The following is a 16,672-nucleotide window of genomic DNA, read 5'->3' as shown; positions in this document are numbered from 1 at the left end:
ACTTTTGGTATTTCTATTTATAGCCATGTCAGATCCCTTGAAGAATAGTCCATTCAATTAAAAACAAAAACAGGAGTCTGGTCACAGCTGCACTAATCTGTTTCATTCAATTAGTGCAATTAATCTACAACATCAAACCATCTAATTATCTCTCTGGAGCCTGACATCAGGTATAAATGCAACACTCTTTGAGTCCAGTTCAGAGCGTGCTCAGAGCTTTGATAGAAATGCACGTATCAGCAAAAGGTCTGGTGTTTGCCATTTACTATCCTGTCCTTGCAGCTATTGGGGTTCCAGGTAAAGTAATGTATTTAGATATTAGTTATGGAAATCATTTCATTAGCTATGTCACTGCTCTTATTTAGCACTAACACTTCTCCGTGATATGGATGTTCTTTCTCCCCTTTAATGGGAAGATTTATTTTCTCCAATTGGTATATTTTCTCATTTTTAAAGAATCATTTTTTCACTTCAAAGGTATTATTTATCCATTATAATGATATAATTTCTTGGAAATTTACTGATGTAATATTTTGTCACAATAGTATAATTCCTCCCTTTTAGAAGTGTAATTGCTCCTCATTACTGTCATAATTTCTTTACAATACTGGTGTAATTTCTCTCACTTTCCAGCATCAAGTTCCACTTCGGGGACACAATATTTCCTCTTTAGCATATCATTTTCCCATTGAACGGTGCACTTTCTCCTCTTTAAAAGTATAATTTAGTACTTCTACGTTCTCGACTTTATATGTGCTATTTCATGGTGTAAATATAGATATTTACACTGTTGACACTGTTCCTGTGGATGAATTATCGCACTGTTATCATGCTGCAAAAGTAGCTCCATTGCGTTATTACCATCGTGAGTGCATTATCACACTGTTACCGGGGAGTAAGCATAGCGCTTTTGTGTTAGATTATCACAATGTTATCACAGCTTAAATTTAGTTCTGTTATACTACTGACACTGTTACTGTGGAAGAATTATCACATGGTGAGCAGGGTGCAAATGTAAAATTAAACCAGAAAGTGCTGGAAATACTCAGCAGGCCTGGCAGCATCTGTGGAGAGAAAAGCAGAGGTGACGTTTCAGGCTTGTTCTGATGAAAGGTCACTAATCTGAAATGTTGGACAGAATTTTAATCCCACGCTGCATTCCTCCTTTCAACTCAGCGGCCTTCTGACATGAAGGGGTCACTGAGAAGTCCGCATGATATTTCGTGCGGGGGCTCATTTAAATAGTGGGTGCGGCACGGCCGCCCCCCGATGACTTCGAGGGAGCAGCCGCCGCGTCCCTGGCAACGGCGTCCACCGCCACTGCGCAGGTGCCGATGCCATTTTAAAGTGCTTAAGACCTGAGCAGCAATTTTAATTTTTAAAGGGACCAGGAATTTAATTTTTAATTCGTAAAATCGTCAATTACACATAAAAGCGCCACTTCCACCCCAATGATCACACAATAGGTTTATTTCCCTGACCACCACCCCCCCCTCCCCAAAAAAATAAATTCCTGACAGTCCCAAACTTTAAACCCCAAACTTTGCACTCTTACCCCTTCAACAACTTCCCACCACCCTCACAGCCAATGAAAAATATTCTTCCTGCTCCCCCACCTCTCCCGACCTGCAAATATCATTCCTCCGCACTCCCCACCAGTGTCTCACCTGAGAACTCCATACGGAGTTGGTTTCTGAGTCGGTAAAATCGGCATGGGGCGTCCGCCACCTGCGGGTATGTTTACTAGCATCTAATTCAGGTTAATCTGAATATTTAGATGAAGTGCCCGCCGCCAGGTGGCGGGAAAAGGGGGGAGGGGTGCAGGGTGTGGTGGGTCTGCACTGAGGTCACCCCACCACCGGTAATATACAATGGGCCTTCTCCACATCGCAAGTCGAGGCGGGCCTCTGCCCGCAACATTTTACGGGCCCCGGCGTTGCAATCTGCAGCATCGAGGGGCCAGTCAAACCCGGCCATTAACTCTGTTTCTCCTTCACAGTTGCTGCCAGACCTGATGAGTATTTCCAGCACTCTCTGTTTTTATTTCAGATTTCCAACAGCCGCAATATTTTGCTTTTATGATGCAGTGTAAATGTAGTTCTATTGTGTTATTGACACTGTTGCTGAGGGTGAATTATCACACTGTTATCACGGTATAAATGTAGTTCCATTGTCTTATTGATACTGTTACTGTGGGTGAATTATACAATTTCTATTACGGAGTAAATGTGGATCTGTTGTATTATTGACGCTTACCGTTATCACTGTCAGAACAGTGTGCATCCAGTTCTACGGTACAGCGGCTGCGTGACTTGCAACATTTTTAACTGACTGAAATTATTCAGCAACTAAATAATTCTTGACTGAATTTAGCGGATGAATACATTGAAGGAACATTATTAGGCATCAAGCTGTTGACAGACATATAAGCAATGTAACAAGTGCCCATGTATGAATGAATATGTTCTTACCCTAAACTCACATACTGCTGTGTTTCTAGTCCTGGTCTCTAACTCGCACTGCTTCAATCTGATCCCCTTTTCCACAATAGTTGCTGCTGACTGCTCTACAGTGAGTCCGATTGTTCCTTCAGCTCCAAGCCCCTGGCAATGTCCCGGACTGTTCCCGTCTTCAATCTTTTATCCATATTTTGTATGACTGGTGGCATCTCTTGCATCTGAGTCAAAACGTTTTAATTACAATATCCACTATCGGACAAAGCTGGTCATCTATGCCCATGGTGCAGTGCAGTACTAGGGAAGTTCTGCGTTGTAAGAGGGACCTTTCTCCGAATGAGACGTCATCATCTCCCAGTTCTGCTGGTACAGATCGACACCGAAGATCCCAGGGGACTAATAGCAGAAGTTGTCAGAGTTATCACTTCGTCTTCAACAACATCCCCTCCGGAACGTGGGAAAACACTAATTGTTCATTCGGTTCTCTCTGAGTATGCATCGAACAAGTTGACCATCGAATTTATCAACAGTGAAGCATTTTATAATAACTCGTTGGATGAAGGCCTCCAAGGTCATGAGCAGGATATATTCCGTTTTAAATGCAGGTTTTTCCTACTTTCCTGCTAGTTTCCACTTTTATTGTCGTTTATTGTATTATTTGTTCTCTTAAATATCTTCTAGAATATGTTATTGATGTTATTTTTCCTGTCTGTTTGATGTTCTCATTTTGGTTTCAATGGGTTTCCAATGCCTTCTTGTTCTCCATTATGTTTGATTGTATAATTTTACATTACAAATGTTAATGACCTGTCTTATGTTCATTCTTATTATTTTAAACACGGAAACAACTTCCGGTAGGTTAAGTGATAGTTTCCAACTCAGGATCATGTGTCAAAGCTGTTAATTTCTCACATAATTCTGTAAAAAGGCTGATCTTGTTGGGAGTCAGACCAGTAATTGTCCTGTTCTCGCTCACTCACACACATATACACTCTCCCTCTTTCTCTCAGTCTCTCTCTGTCTCTATTACAGCTAACTTGGCAGTGATTGTGATCCTGTGCCGAGGAAGCTGCGGTCTCTCCAGATGTATCACTTACTACCTGGTGTCCATGGCTGTGACGGATCTCCTGGTCATTATCACCGCTGTGATATTAAACCGGATTGTTGGTATTTATTTCCCAGGCAGTTTCCTGTCCATCACACCGGTATGTAGTCTCCGTGTTTCCCTAAACTTTGCGATTGTAGACTGTTCTGTCTGGATAACGGTCGCTTTCACCTTTGATCGATTTATGGCCATTTGTTGTCAGACGCTGAAAATAAAATACTGCACCGAGAAAACGGCGGCTTGGATTATCGGAACGGTCTGCACACTGAGCTGTTTAAAAAATATCTTCTTGTATTTTGTATATGAACCTTTGTATATAATTGACAATATACCCTGGTTCTGCAGCATTAAACCAGTATTTTATACGTCACCTATATGGGCGGCATATGACTGGATTCTTCGCATTTTAACCCCTTGTCTCCCATTCATTCTGATTTTACTGCTCAATGCTCTGACCGTCAGACACATTCTAGCAGCCAGTAAAGCTCGCAGGAGACTCCGGGCTCACAGCAATGAAGAGACTCAGAGTGACCCAGAAATGGAGAAGCGGAGAAACTCCATCGTTTTACTCTTCTGTATCTCGGGCAGTTTCATCCTGTTATATTTGCTACTTCTTACAAATTTCCTTTATGTCCGTATTGCAAAATTTAGCTATTTTTCTGGTTCCAATTACAATAAAGCAAATTTTATTCTGCAGGAAGGTGGATATATGCTCCAGTTTTTGAGTTCCTGTGTCAATCCATTTATTTATGGAGGGACCCAGAGAAAATTCAGAGAGGAGTTGAAGAATGGAGTGAAATATCCACTGACTCTAATTGTTAAATTGTTTAAATGGTGAAAATAGTACATTCCAACATGAATTACAAATTATATTCCATCCATTGCTGCCCTTGTGCATATCACACAAAGGCTTCACTCCCAGAAAAATAGTTACTCGCTTTGAGATCCTTTCCATTGTGTGAATTGAAGAATGCATAAGCAATGCCGCATTACCGCACAATACATTGTCATAACATGCTCTTGTTTTGTTTCCTGTTGCTGTCTTAAGCTTGGTACATTTCCATCCGCCCTGAGGGCCCCAGTCTATAGCTAGATTCATGTGGGAGACAGATACACTGAATATTCCCCCTCTCCCCTTCTGTAATGCAGAGTGAGACCCCTGAATAATACAAATTACCTTTGCTGGCCACAACTTCTACCTCTGAAGACCCGCCCGCTTTTCAGATCGTGAACGGGACGGCACGTGACAGCCGCCCGTTCGGCGAAAAATTGGAAAGTGTCAGTGGAGTGGCAGTAGGCTGCATAATCTGCATAGGGAAGTACTCCTTACCACATGCTAATTGTGATGCCGCCGCCATGTGGGGGGAGGGAGGGTGCGCACCGAGGTCCCGCCGCCGCCAGGAAAATGCGATGGGCCCTTCTCGATGTCGTGGGTCGAAGCAGACCTCTTCCCGCAGCATTTTACCGGCCCACACGCCACGACCCGGGACGTTTCAGGGAGAGAACAGAGGGGGTGATGATTCAGAGAGAGAACAGAGGGGGTGATGTTTCAGGGAGAGAACGGAGGGCATCAGGCTTAGGGGAGAGAACAGAGTGGTTGTGGTTTCAGGGAGAGAACAGAGTTGGTCAGATTTCAGGGAGAGAATAGAGGGGGTGATGTTTCAGAGAGAGAACAGAGGGGGTGATGTTTCAGAGAGAGAACAGAGGGGGTGATGTTTCAGAGAGAGAACAGAGGGGGTGATGTTTCAGGGAGAGAACAGAGGGGGTGATGTTTCAGGGAGAGAACAGAGGGGTGATGTTTCAGGGAGAGAACAGAGGGGGTCAGGTTTCAGGGAGAGAACAGAGGGGGTCAGTTTTAAGGGAGAGAACAGAGGGGGTGATGTTTCAGAGAGAGAACAGAGGAGGTCAGGTTTTAGGGAGAGAACAGAGGGGGTGATGTTTCAAAGAGAGAATAGAGGGGGTGATGTTTCAAAGAGAGAATAGAGGGGGTGATGTTTCAGGGAGAGAACAGAGGGGGTGATGTTCCAGAGAGAGAACAGAGGGGGTCATGCTTCAGGGAGAGAAAAGAGAGGGTGATGCTTCAGGGAGAGAACAGAGGGGGTGATGTTTCAGGGAGAGAACAGAGGGGGTCAGGTTTAAGGGAGAGAACAGAGAGGGTGATGCTTCATGGAGAGAACAGAGGGGGTGATATTTCAGGGAGAGAACAGAGGGGGTGATGTTTCAGGGAGAGAACAGAGGGGGTGATGTTTCAGGGAGAGAACAGAGGGGGTCAGGTGTAAGGGAGAGAACAGAGGGGGTGATGTTTCAGAGAGAGAACAGAGGGGGTGATGTTTCAGAGAGCGAACAGAGGGGGTCAGGTTTCAGGGAGAGAACAGAGGGGGTGATGTTTCAGGGAGAGAACAGAGGGTGTGATGATTCAGAGAGCGAACAGAGAGGGTGATGTTTCAGGGAGAGAACAGTGGGGGTGATGTTTCAGGGAGAGAACAGAGGGGGTCAGGTTTAAGGGAGAGAACCGAGGGGGTCAGGTTTAAGGTAGAGAACCGAGGGGGTCAGGTTTCAGAGAGAGAACGGAGGGTGTGATGTTTCAGAGAGAGAACGGAGGGTGTGATGTTTCAGAGAGAGAACAGAGGGGGTGATGTTTCAGAGAGAGAACAGAGGGGTGATGTTTCAGGGAGAGAACAGAGTGGGTCAGGTTTCAGGGAGAGAACAGAGTGGGTGATGTTTCAGGGAGAGAACAGAGGGGGTGAAGATTCAGGGAGAGAACAGAGGCGGTGATATTTCAGGGAGAGAACAGAGGGTGTGATGTTTCAGGGAGGGAACAGAGGGGGTGATGATTAAGAGAGAGAACAGAGGGGGTGATGTTTCAGGGAGAGAACAGAGGGGGTGATGATTCTGAGAGAGAACAGCGGGTGCGATGTTTCAGAGAGAGAACAGAAGAGGAGATGTTTCAGGGAGAGAACGGAGGGAGTCAGGTTTAAGGGAGAGAACAGAGGGGGTGATGTTTCAGAGACAGAACAGAGGGGTGATGTTTCAGGGAGAGAACGGAGGGGTCAGGTTTAAGGGAGAGAACAGAGGGGGTGATGTTTCAGAGAGAGAACAGAGGGGGTGATGTTTCAGGGAGAGAACAGAGGGGGTGAAGTTTCAGGGAGAGAACAGAGGGGGTGATGATTCAGAGAGAGAACAGAGGGGGTGATGTTTCAGGGAGAGAACAGTGGGGGTGATGTTTCAGGGAGAGAACAGAGGGGGTCAGGTTTAAGGGAGAGAACCGAGCAGGTGATGTTTCAGAGAGAGAACAGAGGGGGTGATGTTTCAGAGAGAGAACAGAGGGGGTCAGGTTTCAGGGAGAGAACAGAGGGGGTCAGGTTTCAGAGAGAGAACGGAGTGGGTCAGGTTTCAGGGAGAGAACAGAGGGGGTGATGTTTCAGGGAGAGAACAGTGGGGGTGATGTTCCAGGGAGAGAACAGAGGCGGTGATGTTCCAGGGAGAGAACAGAGGGGGTGATGTTTCAGGGAGAGAACAGAGGGTGTGATGTTTCAGGGAGAGAACAGAGGGGGTGATGTTTCAGGGAGAGAACAGAGGGGGTGATGTTTCAGGGAGAGAACAGAGGGGGTGATGTTTCAGGGAGAGATCAGAGGGGGTCAGGTTTCAGGGAGAGATCAGAGGGGGTCAGGTTTCAGGGAGAGAACAGAGGGGGTCAGGTTTAAGGGAGAGAACAGAGGGGGTGATGTTTCAGGGAGAGAACAGTGGGGGTGATGTTTCAGGGAGAGAACAGAGGGGGTCAGGTTTAAGGGAGAGAACAGAGCAGGGGATGTTTCAGAGAGAGAACAGAGGGGGAGATGTTTCAGGGAGAGAACAGAGGGGGTCAGGTGTAAGGGAGAGAACAGAGGGGGTGATGTTTCAGAGAGAGAACAGAGGGGGTGATGTTTCAGGGAGCGAACAGAGGGGGTCAGGTTTCAGGGAGAGAACAGAGGGGGTGATGTTTCAGAGAGAGAACAGAGGGGGTGATGTTTCAGAGAGCGAACAGAGGGGGTGATGTTTCAGGGAGAGAACAGAAGGGGTGATGTTTCAGGGAGAGAACAGAGGGGGTGATGATTCAGGGAGAGAACAGTGGGGGTGAGGTTTCAGGGAGAGAACAGAGGGGGTCAGGTTTAAGGGAGAGAACCGAGGGGGTCAGGTTTCAGGCAGAGAACGGAGGGTGTGATGTTTCAGAGAGAGAACGGAGGGTGTGATGTTTCAGAGAGAGAACGGAGGGTGTGATGTTTCAGAGAGAGAACAGAGGGGTGATGTTTCAGGGAGAGAACAGAGGCGGTGATGTTTCAGGGAGAGAACAGAGGGTGTGATGTTTCAGGGAGGGAACAGAGGGGGTGATGATTAAGAGAGAGAACAGAGGGGGTGATGTTTCAGGGAGAGAACAGAGGGGGTCAGGTTTAAGGGAGAGAACAGAGGGGGTCAGGTTTCAGGGAGAGAACAGAGGGGGTCAGGTTTCAGAGAGAGAACCGAGGGGGTCAGGTTTCAGAGAGAGAACCGAGGGGGTGATGTTTCAGGGAGAGAACAGAGGGGGTGATGATTCAGGGAGAGAACAGAAACGGTGATGTTTCAGGGAGAGAACAGAGGGTGTGATGTTTCAGGGAGAGAACAGAGGGGTGATGTTTCAGGGCGAGAACGGAGGGGTCAGGTTTAAGGGAGAGAACAGAGGGGGTGATGTTTCAGAGAGAGAACAGAGGGGGAGATGTGTCAGGGAGAGAACAGAGGGGGTCAGGTTTAAGGGAGAGAACAGAGGGGGTGATGTTTCAGAGAGAGAACAGAGGGGGAGATGTGTCAGGGAGAGAACAGAGGGGGTGAAGTTTCAGGGAGAGAACAGAGGGGGTGATGTTTCAGGGAGAGAACAGAGGGGGTGATGTTTAAGGGAGAGAACAGTGGGGGTGATGTTTCAGGGAGAGAACAGAGGGGGTCAGGTTTAAGGGAGAGAACCGAGCAGGTGATGTTTCAGGGAGAGAACAGAGGGGGTCAGGTTTCAGGGAGAGAACAGAGGGGGTCAGGTTTCAGGGAGAGAACAGAGGGGGTCAGGTTTCAGAGAGAGAACCGAGGGGGTCAGGTTTCAGAGAGAGAACCGAGGGGGTGATGTTTCAGGGAGAGAACAGAGGGGGTGATGATTCAGGGAGAGAACAGAAACGGTGATGTTTCAGGGAGAGAACAGAGGGTGTGATGTTTCAGGGAGAGAACAGAGGGGGTGATGTTTCAAGGAGAGAACAGAGGGGGTGATGATTCTGAGAGAGAACAGCGGGTGCGATGTTTCAGAGCGAGAACAGAGGGGGTGATGTTTCAGGGAGAGAACAGAGAGGGTCAGGTTTCAGGGAGAGAACAGAGGGGGTCAGGATTCAGGGAGAGAACAGAGGGGGTCAGGATTCAGGGAGAGAACAGAGGGGGTCAGGATTCAGGGAGAGAACAGAGGGGGTGATGTTTCAGGGAGAGAACAGAGGGGGTGATGTTTCAGGGAGAGAACAGAGGGGGTCAGGTTTCAGGGAGAGAACAGAGGGGGTGATGTTTCAGGGAGAGAACAGAGGGGGTGATGTTTCAGGGAGAGAACCGAGGGGGTCAGGTTTCAGGGAGAGAACAGAGGGGGTCAGGTTTAAGGGAGAGAACAGAGGGGGTCAGGTTTAAGGGAGAGAACAGAGGGGGTGATGTTTCAGAGAGAGAACAGAGGGGGTGATGTTCCAGGGAGAGAACAGAGGCGGTGATGTTCCAGGGAGAGAACAGAGGGTGTGATGTTTCAGGGAGAGAACAGAGGGGGTGATGAATCTGAGAGAGAACAGCGGGTGCGATGTTTCAGAGAGAGAACAGAGGGGGAGATGTTTCAGGGAGAGAACAGAGGGGGTCAGGTATAAGGGATAGAACAGAGGGGGTGATGTTTCAGAGAGAGAACAGAGGGGTGATGTTTCAGGGAGAGAACGGAGGGGGTCAGGTTTAAGGGACTGAACAGAGGGGGTGATGTTTCAGAGAGAGAACAGAGGGGTGATGTTTCAGAGAGAACAGAGGGGGAGATGTTTCAGGGAGAGAACAGAGGGGGTGAAGTTTCAGGGAGAGAACAGAGGGGGTGATGATTCAGAGAGAGAACAGAGGGGGTGATGTTTCAGGGAGAGAACAGTGGGGGTGATGTTTCAGGGAGAGAACAGAGGGGGTCAGGTTTAAGGGAGAGAACCGAGCAGGTGATGTTTCAGAGAGAGAACAGAGGGGGAGATGTGTCAGGGAGGGAACAGAGGGGGCGATATTTCAGGGAGAGAACAGACAGGGTGATATTTCAGGGAGAGAACAGAGGGGGTCAGGTTTATGGGAGAGAACAGAGGGGGTGATGTTTCAGAGAGAGAACAGAGGGGATGATGTTTCAGAGAGAGAACAGAGTGGGTGATGTTTCAGAGAGAGAACAGAGGGGATGATGTTTCAGGGAGAGAACAGAGGGCTGATGTTTCAGGGAGAGATCAGAGGGGGTGATGTTTCAGGGAGAGAACAGAGGGGGTGATGTTTCAGTGAGAGAACAGAGGGGGTGATGTTTCAGGGAGAGAACAGAGGGGGTGATGTTTCAGGGAGAGAACGGGGGGCATCAGGCTTAAGGGAGAGAACAGAGGGGTTGCTGTTTCAGGGAGAGAACAGAGTTGGTCAGGGTTCAGGGAGAGAATAGAGGGGGTGATGTTTCAGAGAGAGAACAGAGGGGGTGATGTTTCAGGGAGAGAACAGACAGGGTGATGTTTCAGGGAGAGAACAGACGGGGTGATGTTTCAGGGAGAGAACAGACGGGGTCAGGTTTTAGGGAGAGAACAGAGGGGGTGATGTTTCAGGGAGAGAGCAGAGGGGGTGATGTTTCAGGGAGAGAGCAGAGGGGGTGATGTTTCAGGGAGAGAACAGAGGGGGTGATGTTTCAGGGAGAGAACAGAGGGTGTGATGTTTCAGGGAGAGAACAGAGTGTGTGATGTTTCAGGGAGGGAGCAGAGGGGGTGAGGATTAAGAGAGAGAACAGAGGGGGTGATGTTCCAGGGAGAGAACAGAGGGGGTGATGATTCTGAGAGAGAACAGCGGGTGCGATGTTTCAGAGAGAGAACAGAGGGGGAGATGTTTCAGGGAGAGAACAGAGGGGGTCAGGTTTAAGGGAGAGAACAGAGGGGGTGATGTTTCAGAGAGAGAACAGAGGGGTGATGTTTCAGTGAGAGAACGGAGGGGGTCAGGTTTAAGGGACAGAACAGAGGGGGTGATGTTTCAGAGAGAGAACAGAGGGGTGATGTTTCAGAGAGAACAGAGGGGATGATGTTTCAGGGAGAGAACAGAGGGGGTGATGTTTCAGAGAGAGAACAGAGGGGGTGAGGTTTCAGGGAGAGAACAGAGGGGGTGATGTTTCAGGGAGAGAACAGTGGGTGTGATGTTTCAGAGAGAGAACAGAGGGGGTGATGTTTCAGAGAGAGAACGGGGGGCATCAGGCTTAAGGGAGAGAACAGAGGGGTTGCTGTTTCAGGGAGAGAACAGAGTTGGTCAGGGTTCAGGGAGAGAATAGAGGGGGTGATGTTTCAGAGAGAGAACAGAGGGGGTGATGTTTCAGGGAGAGAACAGACAGGGTGATGTTTCAGGGAGAGAACAGACGGGGTCAGGTTTTAGGGAGAGAACAGAGGGGGTGATGTTTCAGAGAGAGAACAGAGGGGGTGATGTTTCAGGGAGAGAACAGAGTGTGTGATGTTTCAGGGAGGGAGCAGAGGGGGTGAGGATTAAGAGAGAGAACAGAGGGGGTGATGTTCCAGGGAGAGAACAGAGGGGGTGATGATTCTGAGAGAGAACAGAGGGGGAGATGTTTCAGGGAGAGAACAGAGGGGGTCAGGTTTAAGGGAGAGAACAGAGGGGGTGATGTTTCAGAGAGAGAACAGAGGGGTGATGTTTCAGTGAGAGAACGGAGGGGGTCAGGTTTAAGGGACAGAACAGAGGGGGTGATGTTTCAGAGAGAGAACAGAGGGGTGATGTTTCAGAGAGAACAGAGGGGGTGATGTTTCAGGGAGAGAACAGAGGGGGTGATGTTTCAGAGAGAGAACAGAGGGGGTGATGTTTCAGGGAGAGAACAGAGGGGGTGATGTTTCAGGGAGAGAACAGAGGGGGTGATGTTTCAGAGAGAGAACAGAGGGGGTGATGTTTCAGGGAGAGAACAGAGGGGGTGATGTTTCAGGGAGAGAACAGAGGGAGTGATGTTTCAGGGAGGGAACAGAGGGGGTGATGTTTCAGGGAGAGAACAGAGGGGGTGATGTTTCAGGGAGAGAACAGAGGGGGTGATGATTCTGAGAGAGAACAGCGGGTGCGATGTTTCAGAGAGAGAACAGAGGGGGAGATGTATCAGGGAGAGAACAGTGGGGGTCAGGTTTAAGGGAGAGAACAGAGGGGGTGATGTTTCAGTGAGAGAACGGAGGGGGTCAGGTTTAAGGGACAGAACAGAGGGGGTGATGTTTCAGAGAGAGAACAGAGGGGTGATGTTTCAGAGAGAACAGAGGGGATGATGTTTCAGGGAGAGAACAGAGGGGATGATGTTTCAGGGAGAGAACAGAGGGGGTGATGTTTCAGGGAGAGAACAGAGGGGGTGATGTTTCAGGGAGAGAACAGAGGGGGTGATGTTTCAGGGAGAGAACAGAGGGGTGATGTTTCAGAGAGAGAACAGAGGGGGTGATGTTTCAGGGAGAGAACAGAGGGAGTGATGTTTCAGGGAGGGAACAGAGGGGGTGATGATTAAGAGAGAGAACAGAGGGGGTGATGTTTCAGGGAGAGAACAGAGGGGGTGATGATTCTGAGAGAGAACAGCGGGTGCGATGTTTCAGAGAGAGAACAGAGGGGGAGATGTATCAGGGAGAGAACAGTGGGGGTCAGGTTTAAGGGAGAGAACAGAGGGGTGATGATTCAGGGAGAGAACGGAGGGGGTCAGGTTTAAGGGACAGAACAGAGGGGGTGATGTTTCAGAGAGAGAACAGAGTGGTGATGTTTCAGGGAGAGAACAGAGGGGGAGATGTTTCAGGGAGAGAACAGAGTGGGTGAAGTTTCAGGGAGAGAACAGAGGGGGTGATGATTCTGAGAGAGAACAGAGGGGGTGATGTTTCAGGGAGAGAACAGTGGGGGTGATGTTTCAGGGAGAGAACAGAGGGGGTCAGGTTTAAGGGAGAGAACCGAGCAGGTGATGTTTCAGAGAGAGCACAGAGGGGGAGATGTTTCAGGGAGGGAACAGAGGGGGCGATATTTCAGGGAGAGAACTGACAGGGTGATGTTTCAGGGAGAGAACAGAGGGGGTCAGGTTTATGGGAGAGAAAAGAGGGGTTGATGTTTCAGAGAGATAACAGAGGGGGTGATGTTTCAGAGAGAGAGCAGAGGGGATGATGTTTCAAGGAGAGAACAGAGGGGGTGATGATTCAGAGAGAGAACAGAGGGGGTGATGCTTCAGGGAGAGAACAGTGGGGGTGCTGTTTCAGGGAGAGAACAGAGGGGGTCAGGTTTCAGAGAGAGAACGGAGGGTGTGATGTTTCAGAGAGAGAACAGAGGGTTTGATGTTTCAGAGAGAGAACAGAGGGGTGATGTTTCAGGGAGAGAACAGAGAGGTGATGTTTCAGGGAGAGAACAGAGGGTGTGATGTTTCAGGGAGAGAACAGAGGGTGTTATGTTTCAGAAAGAGAACAGAGGGTTTGATGTTTCAGAGAGAGAACAGAGGGGTGATGTTTCAGGGAGAGAACAGAGGTTGTGATGTTTCAGAAAGAGAACAGAGGGTTTGATGTTTCAGAGAGAGAACAGAGGGGTGATGTTTCAGGGAGAGAACGGAGGGTGTGATGTTTCAGAAAGAGAACAGAGGGTTTGATGTTTCAGAGAGAGAACAGAGGGGGTGATGTTTCAGGGAGAGAACAGAGTGGGTCAGGTTTCAGGGAGAGAACAGAGGGGTGATGTTTCAGGGAGAGAACAGAGGGCGTGATGTTTCAGGGAGAGAACAGAGGGTGTTATGTTTCAGGGAGGGAACAGAGGGGGTGATGATTAAGAGAGAGAACAGAGGGGGTGATGTTTCAGGGAGAGAACAGAGGGGGTGATGTTTCAGAGAGAGAACAGCGGGTGCGATGTTTCAGAGAGAGAACAGAGGGGTGATGTTTCAGGGAGTGAACGGAGGGGTGATGTTTCAGGGAGAGAACGGAGGGGGTCAGGTTTAAGGGATGGAACAGAGGGGGTGATGTTTCAGGGAGAGAACAGAGGGGTGATGTTTCAGGGAGAGAACAGAGGGGCAGATGTTTCAGGGAGAGAACAGAGGGGCAGATGTTTCAGAGAGAGAACAGAGGGGGTGATGTTTCAGGGAGAGAACAGAGGGGTGATGTTTCAGGGAGAGAACAGAGGGGCAGATGTTTCAGGGAGAGAACAGAGGGGCAGATGTTTCAGGGAGAGAACAGAGGGGGTCAGGTTTCAGGGAGAGAACAGAGGGGGTCAGGTTTCAGGGAGAGATCAGAGGGGGTCAGGTTTCAGGGAGAGATCAGAGGGGGTCAGGTTTCAGGGAGAGAACAGAGGGGGTCAGGTTTCAGGGAGAGAACAGAGGGGGTGATGTTTTAGGGAGAGAACCGAGGGGGTCAGGTTTCAGGAAGAGAACAGAGGGGGTCAGGTTTAAGGGAGAGAACAGAGGGGGTGATGTTTCAGAGAGAGAACAGAGGGGGTGATGTTTCAGGGAGAGAACAGAGGGTGTGATGTTTCAGGGAGAGAACAGAGGGTGTGATGTTTCAGGAAGGGAACAGAGGGGGTGATGATGAAGAGAGAGAACAGAGGGGGTGATGTTTCAGGGAGAGAACAGAGGGGGTGATGATTCTGAGAGAGAGCAGCGGGTGCGATGTTTCAGAGAGAGAACAGAGGGGGAGATGTTTCAGGGAGAGAACAGAGGGGGTCAGGTTTAAGGGAGAGAACAGAGGGGGTGATGTTTCAGAGAGAGAACAGAGGGGTGATGTTTCAGGGAGAGAACGGAGGGGGTCAGGTTTAAGGGACAGAACAGAGGGGGTGATGTTTCAGAGAGAGAACAGAGTGGTGATGTTTCAGGGAGAGAACAGAGGGGGAGATGTTTCAGGGAGAGAACAGAGGGGGTGAAGTTTCAGGGAGAGAACAGAGGGGGTGATGATTCAGAGAGAGAACTGAGGGGGTGATGTTTCAGGGAGAGAACAGTGGGGGTGATGTTTCAGGGAGAGAACAGAGGGGTGATGTTTCAGACAGAGAACAGAGGGGGAGATGTTTCAGGGAGAGAACAGAGGGGGTGAAGTTTCAGGGAGAGAACAGAGGGGGTGATGAGTCAGAGAGAGAACAGAGGGGGTGATGTTTCAGGGAGAGAACAGAGGGGGTGATGTTTCAGGGAGAGAACAGAGGGGGTCAGGTTTAAGGGACAGAACCGAGCAGGTGATGTTTCAGAGAGAGAACAGAGGGGGTGATGTTTCAGAGAGAGAACCGAGGGGGTCTGGTTTCAGGGAGAGAACGGAGGGTGTGATGTTTCAGAGAGAGAACAGCGGTGTTGATGTTTCAGGGAGAGAACGGAGGGGGTCAGGTTTCAGGGAGAGAACAGAGGGGGTCAGGTTTCAGGGAGAGATCAGAGGGAGTCAGGTTTCAGGGAGAGAACAGAGGGGGTGATGTTTTAGGGAGAGCACCGAGGGGGTCAGGTTTCAGGAAGAGAACAGAGGGGGTCAGGTTTAAGGGAGAGAACAGAGGGGGTGATGTTTCAGAGAGAGAACAGAGGGGGTGATGTTTCAGGGAGAGAACAGAGGGTGTGATGTTTCAGGGAGAGAACAGAGGGTGTGATGTTTCAGGAAGGGAACAGAGGGGGTGATGATGAAGAGAGAGAACAGAGGGGGTGATGTTTCAGGGAGAGAACAGAGGGGGTGATGATTCTGAGAGAGAGCAGCGGGTGCGATGTTTCAGAGAGAGAACAGAGGGGGAGATGTTTCAGGGAGAGAACAGAGGGGGTCAGGTTTAAGGGAGAGAACAGAGGGGGTGATGTTTCAGAGAGAGAACAGAGGGGTGATGTTTCAGGGAGAGAACGGAGGGGGTCAGGTTTAAGGGACAGAACAGAGGGGGTGATGTTTCAGAGAGAGAACAGAGTGGTGATGTTTCAGGGAGAGAACAGAGGGGGAGATGTTTCAGGGAGAGAACAGAGGGGGTGAAGTTTCAGGGAGAGAACAGAGGGGGTGATGATTCAGAGAGAGAACTGAGGGGGTGATGTTTCAGGGAGAGAACAGTGGGGGTGATGTTTCAGGGAGAGAACAGAGGGGTGATGTTTCAGACAGAGAACAGAGGGGGAGATGTTTCAGGGAGAGAACAGAGGGGGTGAAGTTTCAGGGAGAGAACAGAGGGGGTGATGAGTCAGAGAGAGAACAGAGGGGGTGATGTTTCAGGGAGAGAACAGAGGGGGTGATGTTTCAGGGAGAGAACAGAGGGGGTCAGGTTTAAGGGACAGAACCGAGCAGGTGATGTTTCAGAGAGAGAACAGAGGGGGTGATGTTTCAGAGAGAGAACCGAGGGGGTCTGGTTTCAGGGAGAGAACGGAGGGTGTGATGTTTCAGAGAGAGAACAGCGGTGTTGATGTTTCAGGGAGAGAACGGAGGGGGTCAGGTTTAAGGGAGAGAACAGAGGGGTGATGTTTCAGAGATAGAACAGAGGGGTGATGTTTCAGGGAGAGAACAGAGTGGGTCAGGTTTCAGGGAGAGAACAGAGGGGGTGATGTTTCAGGTAGAGAACAGAGGGGGTGATGATTCAGGGAGAGAACAGAGGCGGTGATGATTCAGAGAGAGAACAGCGGGTGCGATGTTTCAGAGAGAGAACAGAGGGGGTGATGTTTCAGACAGAGAACAGAGGGGGTCAGTTTTCCGGGAGAGAACAGAGGGGTTGCTGTTTCAGGGAGAGAACAGAGTTGCTCAGGTTTCAGGGAGAGAATAGAGGCGGTGATGTTCCAGGGAGCGAACAGAGGGGATGATGTTTCAGGGAGAGAACAGAGGGGGTGAGATTTCAGGGAGAAAACAGAGAGGGTGATGTTTCAGGGAGAGAACAGAGGGGGTCAGGTTTTAGGGAGAGAACAGAGGGGGTGATGTTTCAGAGGGAGAAC

The 16,672-nt window shown here is 49.5% G+C and overlaps 1 protein-coding gene across 1 annotated transcript; it reads left to right on the top strand.

Annotated features, from left to right (window-relative positions):
- Positions 1-227: 227 nt before the first annotated feature.
- Positions 228-4,399, top strand: LOC137348710 (G-protein coupled receptor 15-like). The gene is made up of 2 exons (XM_068013966.1): positions 228-297; positions 3,489-4,399. The coding sequence occupies exons 1-2, from the start codon at positions 228-230 to the stop codon at positions 4,397-4,399; spliced, it is 981 nt and encodes a 326-aa protein (XP_067870067.1).
- The last annotated feature ends 12,273 nt before the right edge of the window (positions 4,400-16,672 follow it).

This window comes from Heterodontus francisci, chromosome 34, assembly GCF_036365525.1.
Source record: "Heterodontus francisci isolate sHetFra1 chromosome 34, sHetFra1.hap1, whole genome shotgun sequence".
NCBI lineage: Eukaryota > Metazoa > Chordata > Chondrichthyes > Heterodontiformes > Heterodontidae > Heterodontus > Heterodontus francisci.
Note: the sequence above shows the minus strand (reverse complement) of the source record. Positions and strands in the feature narration are given on the sequence as shown.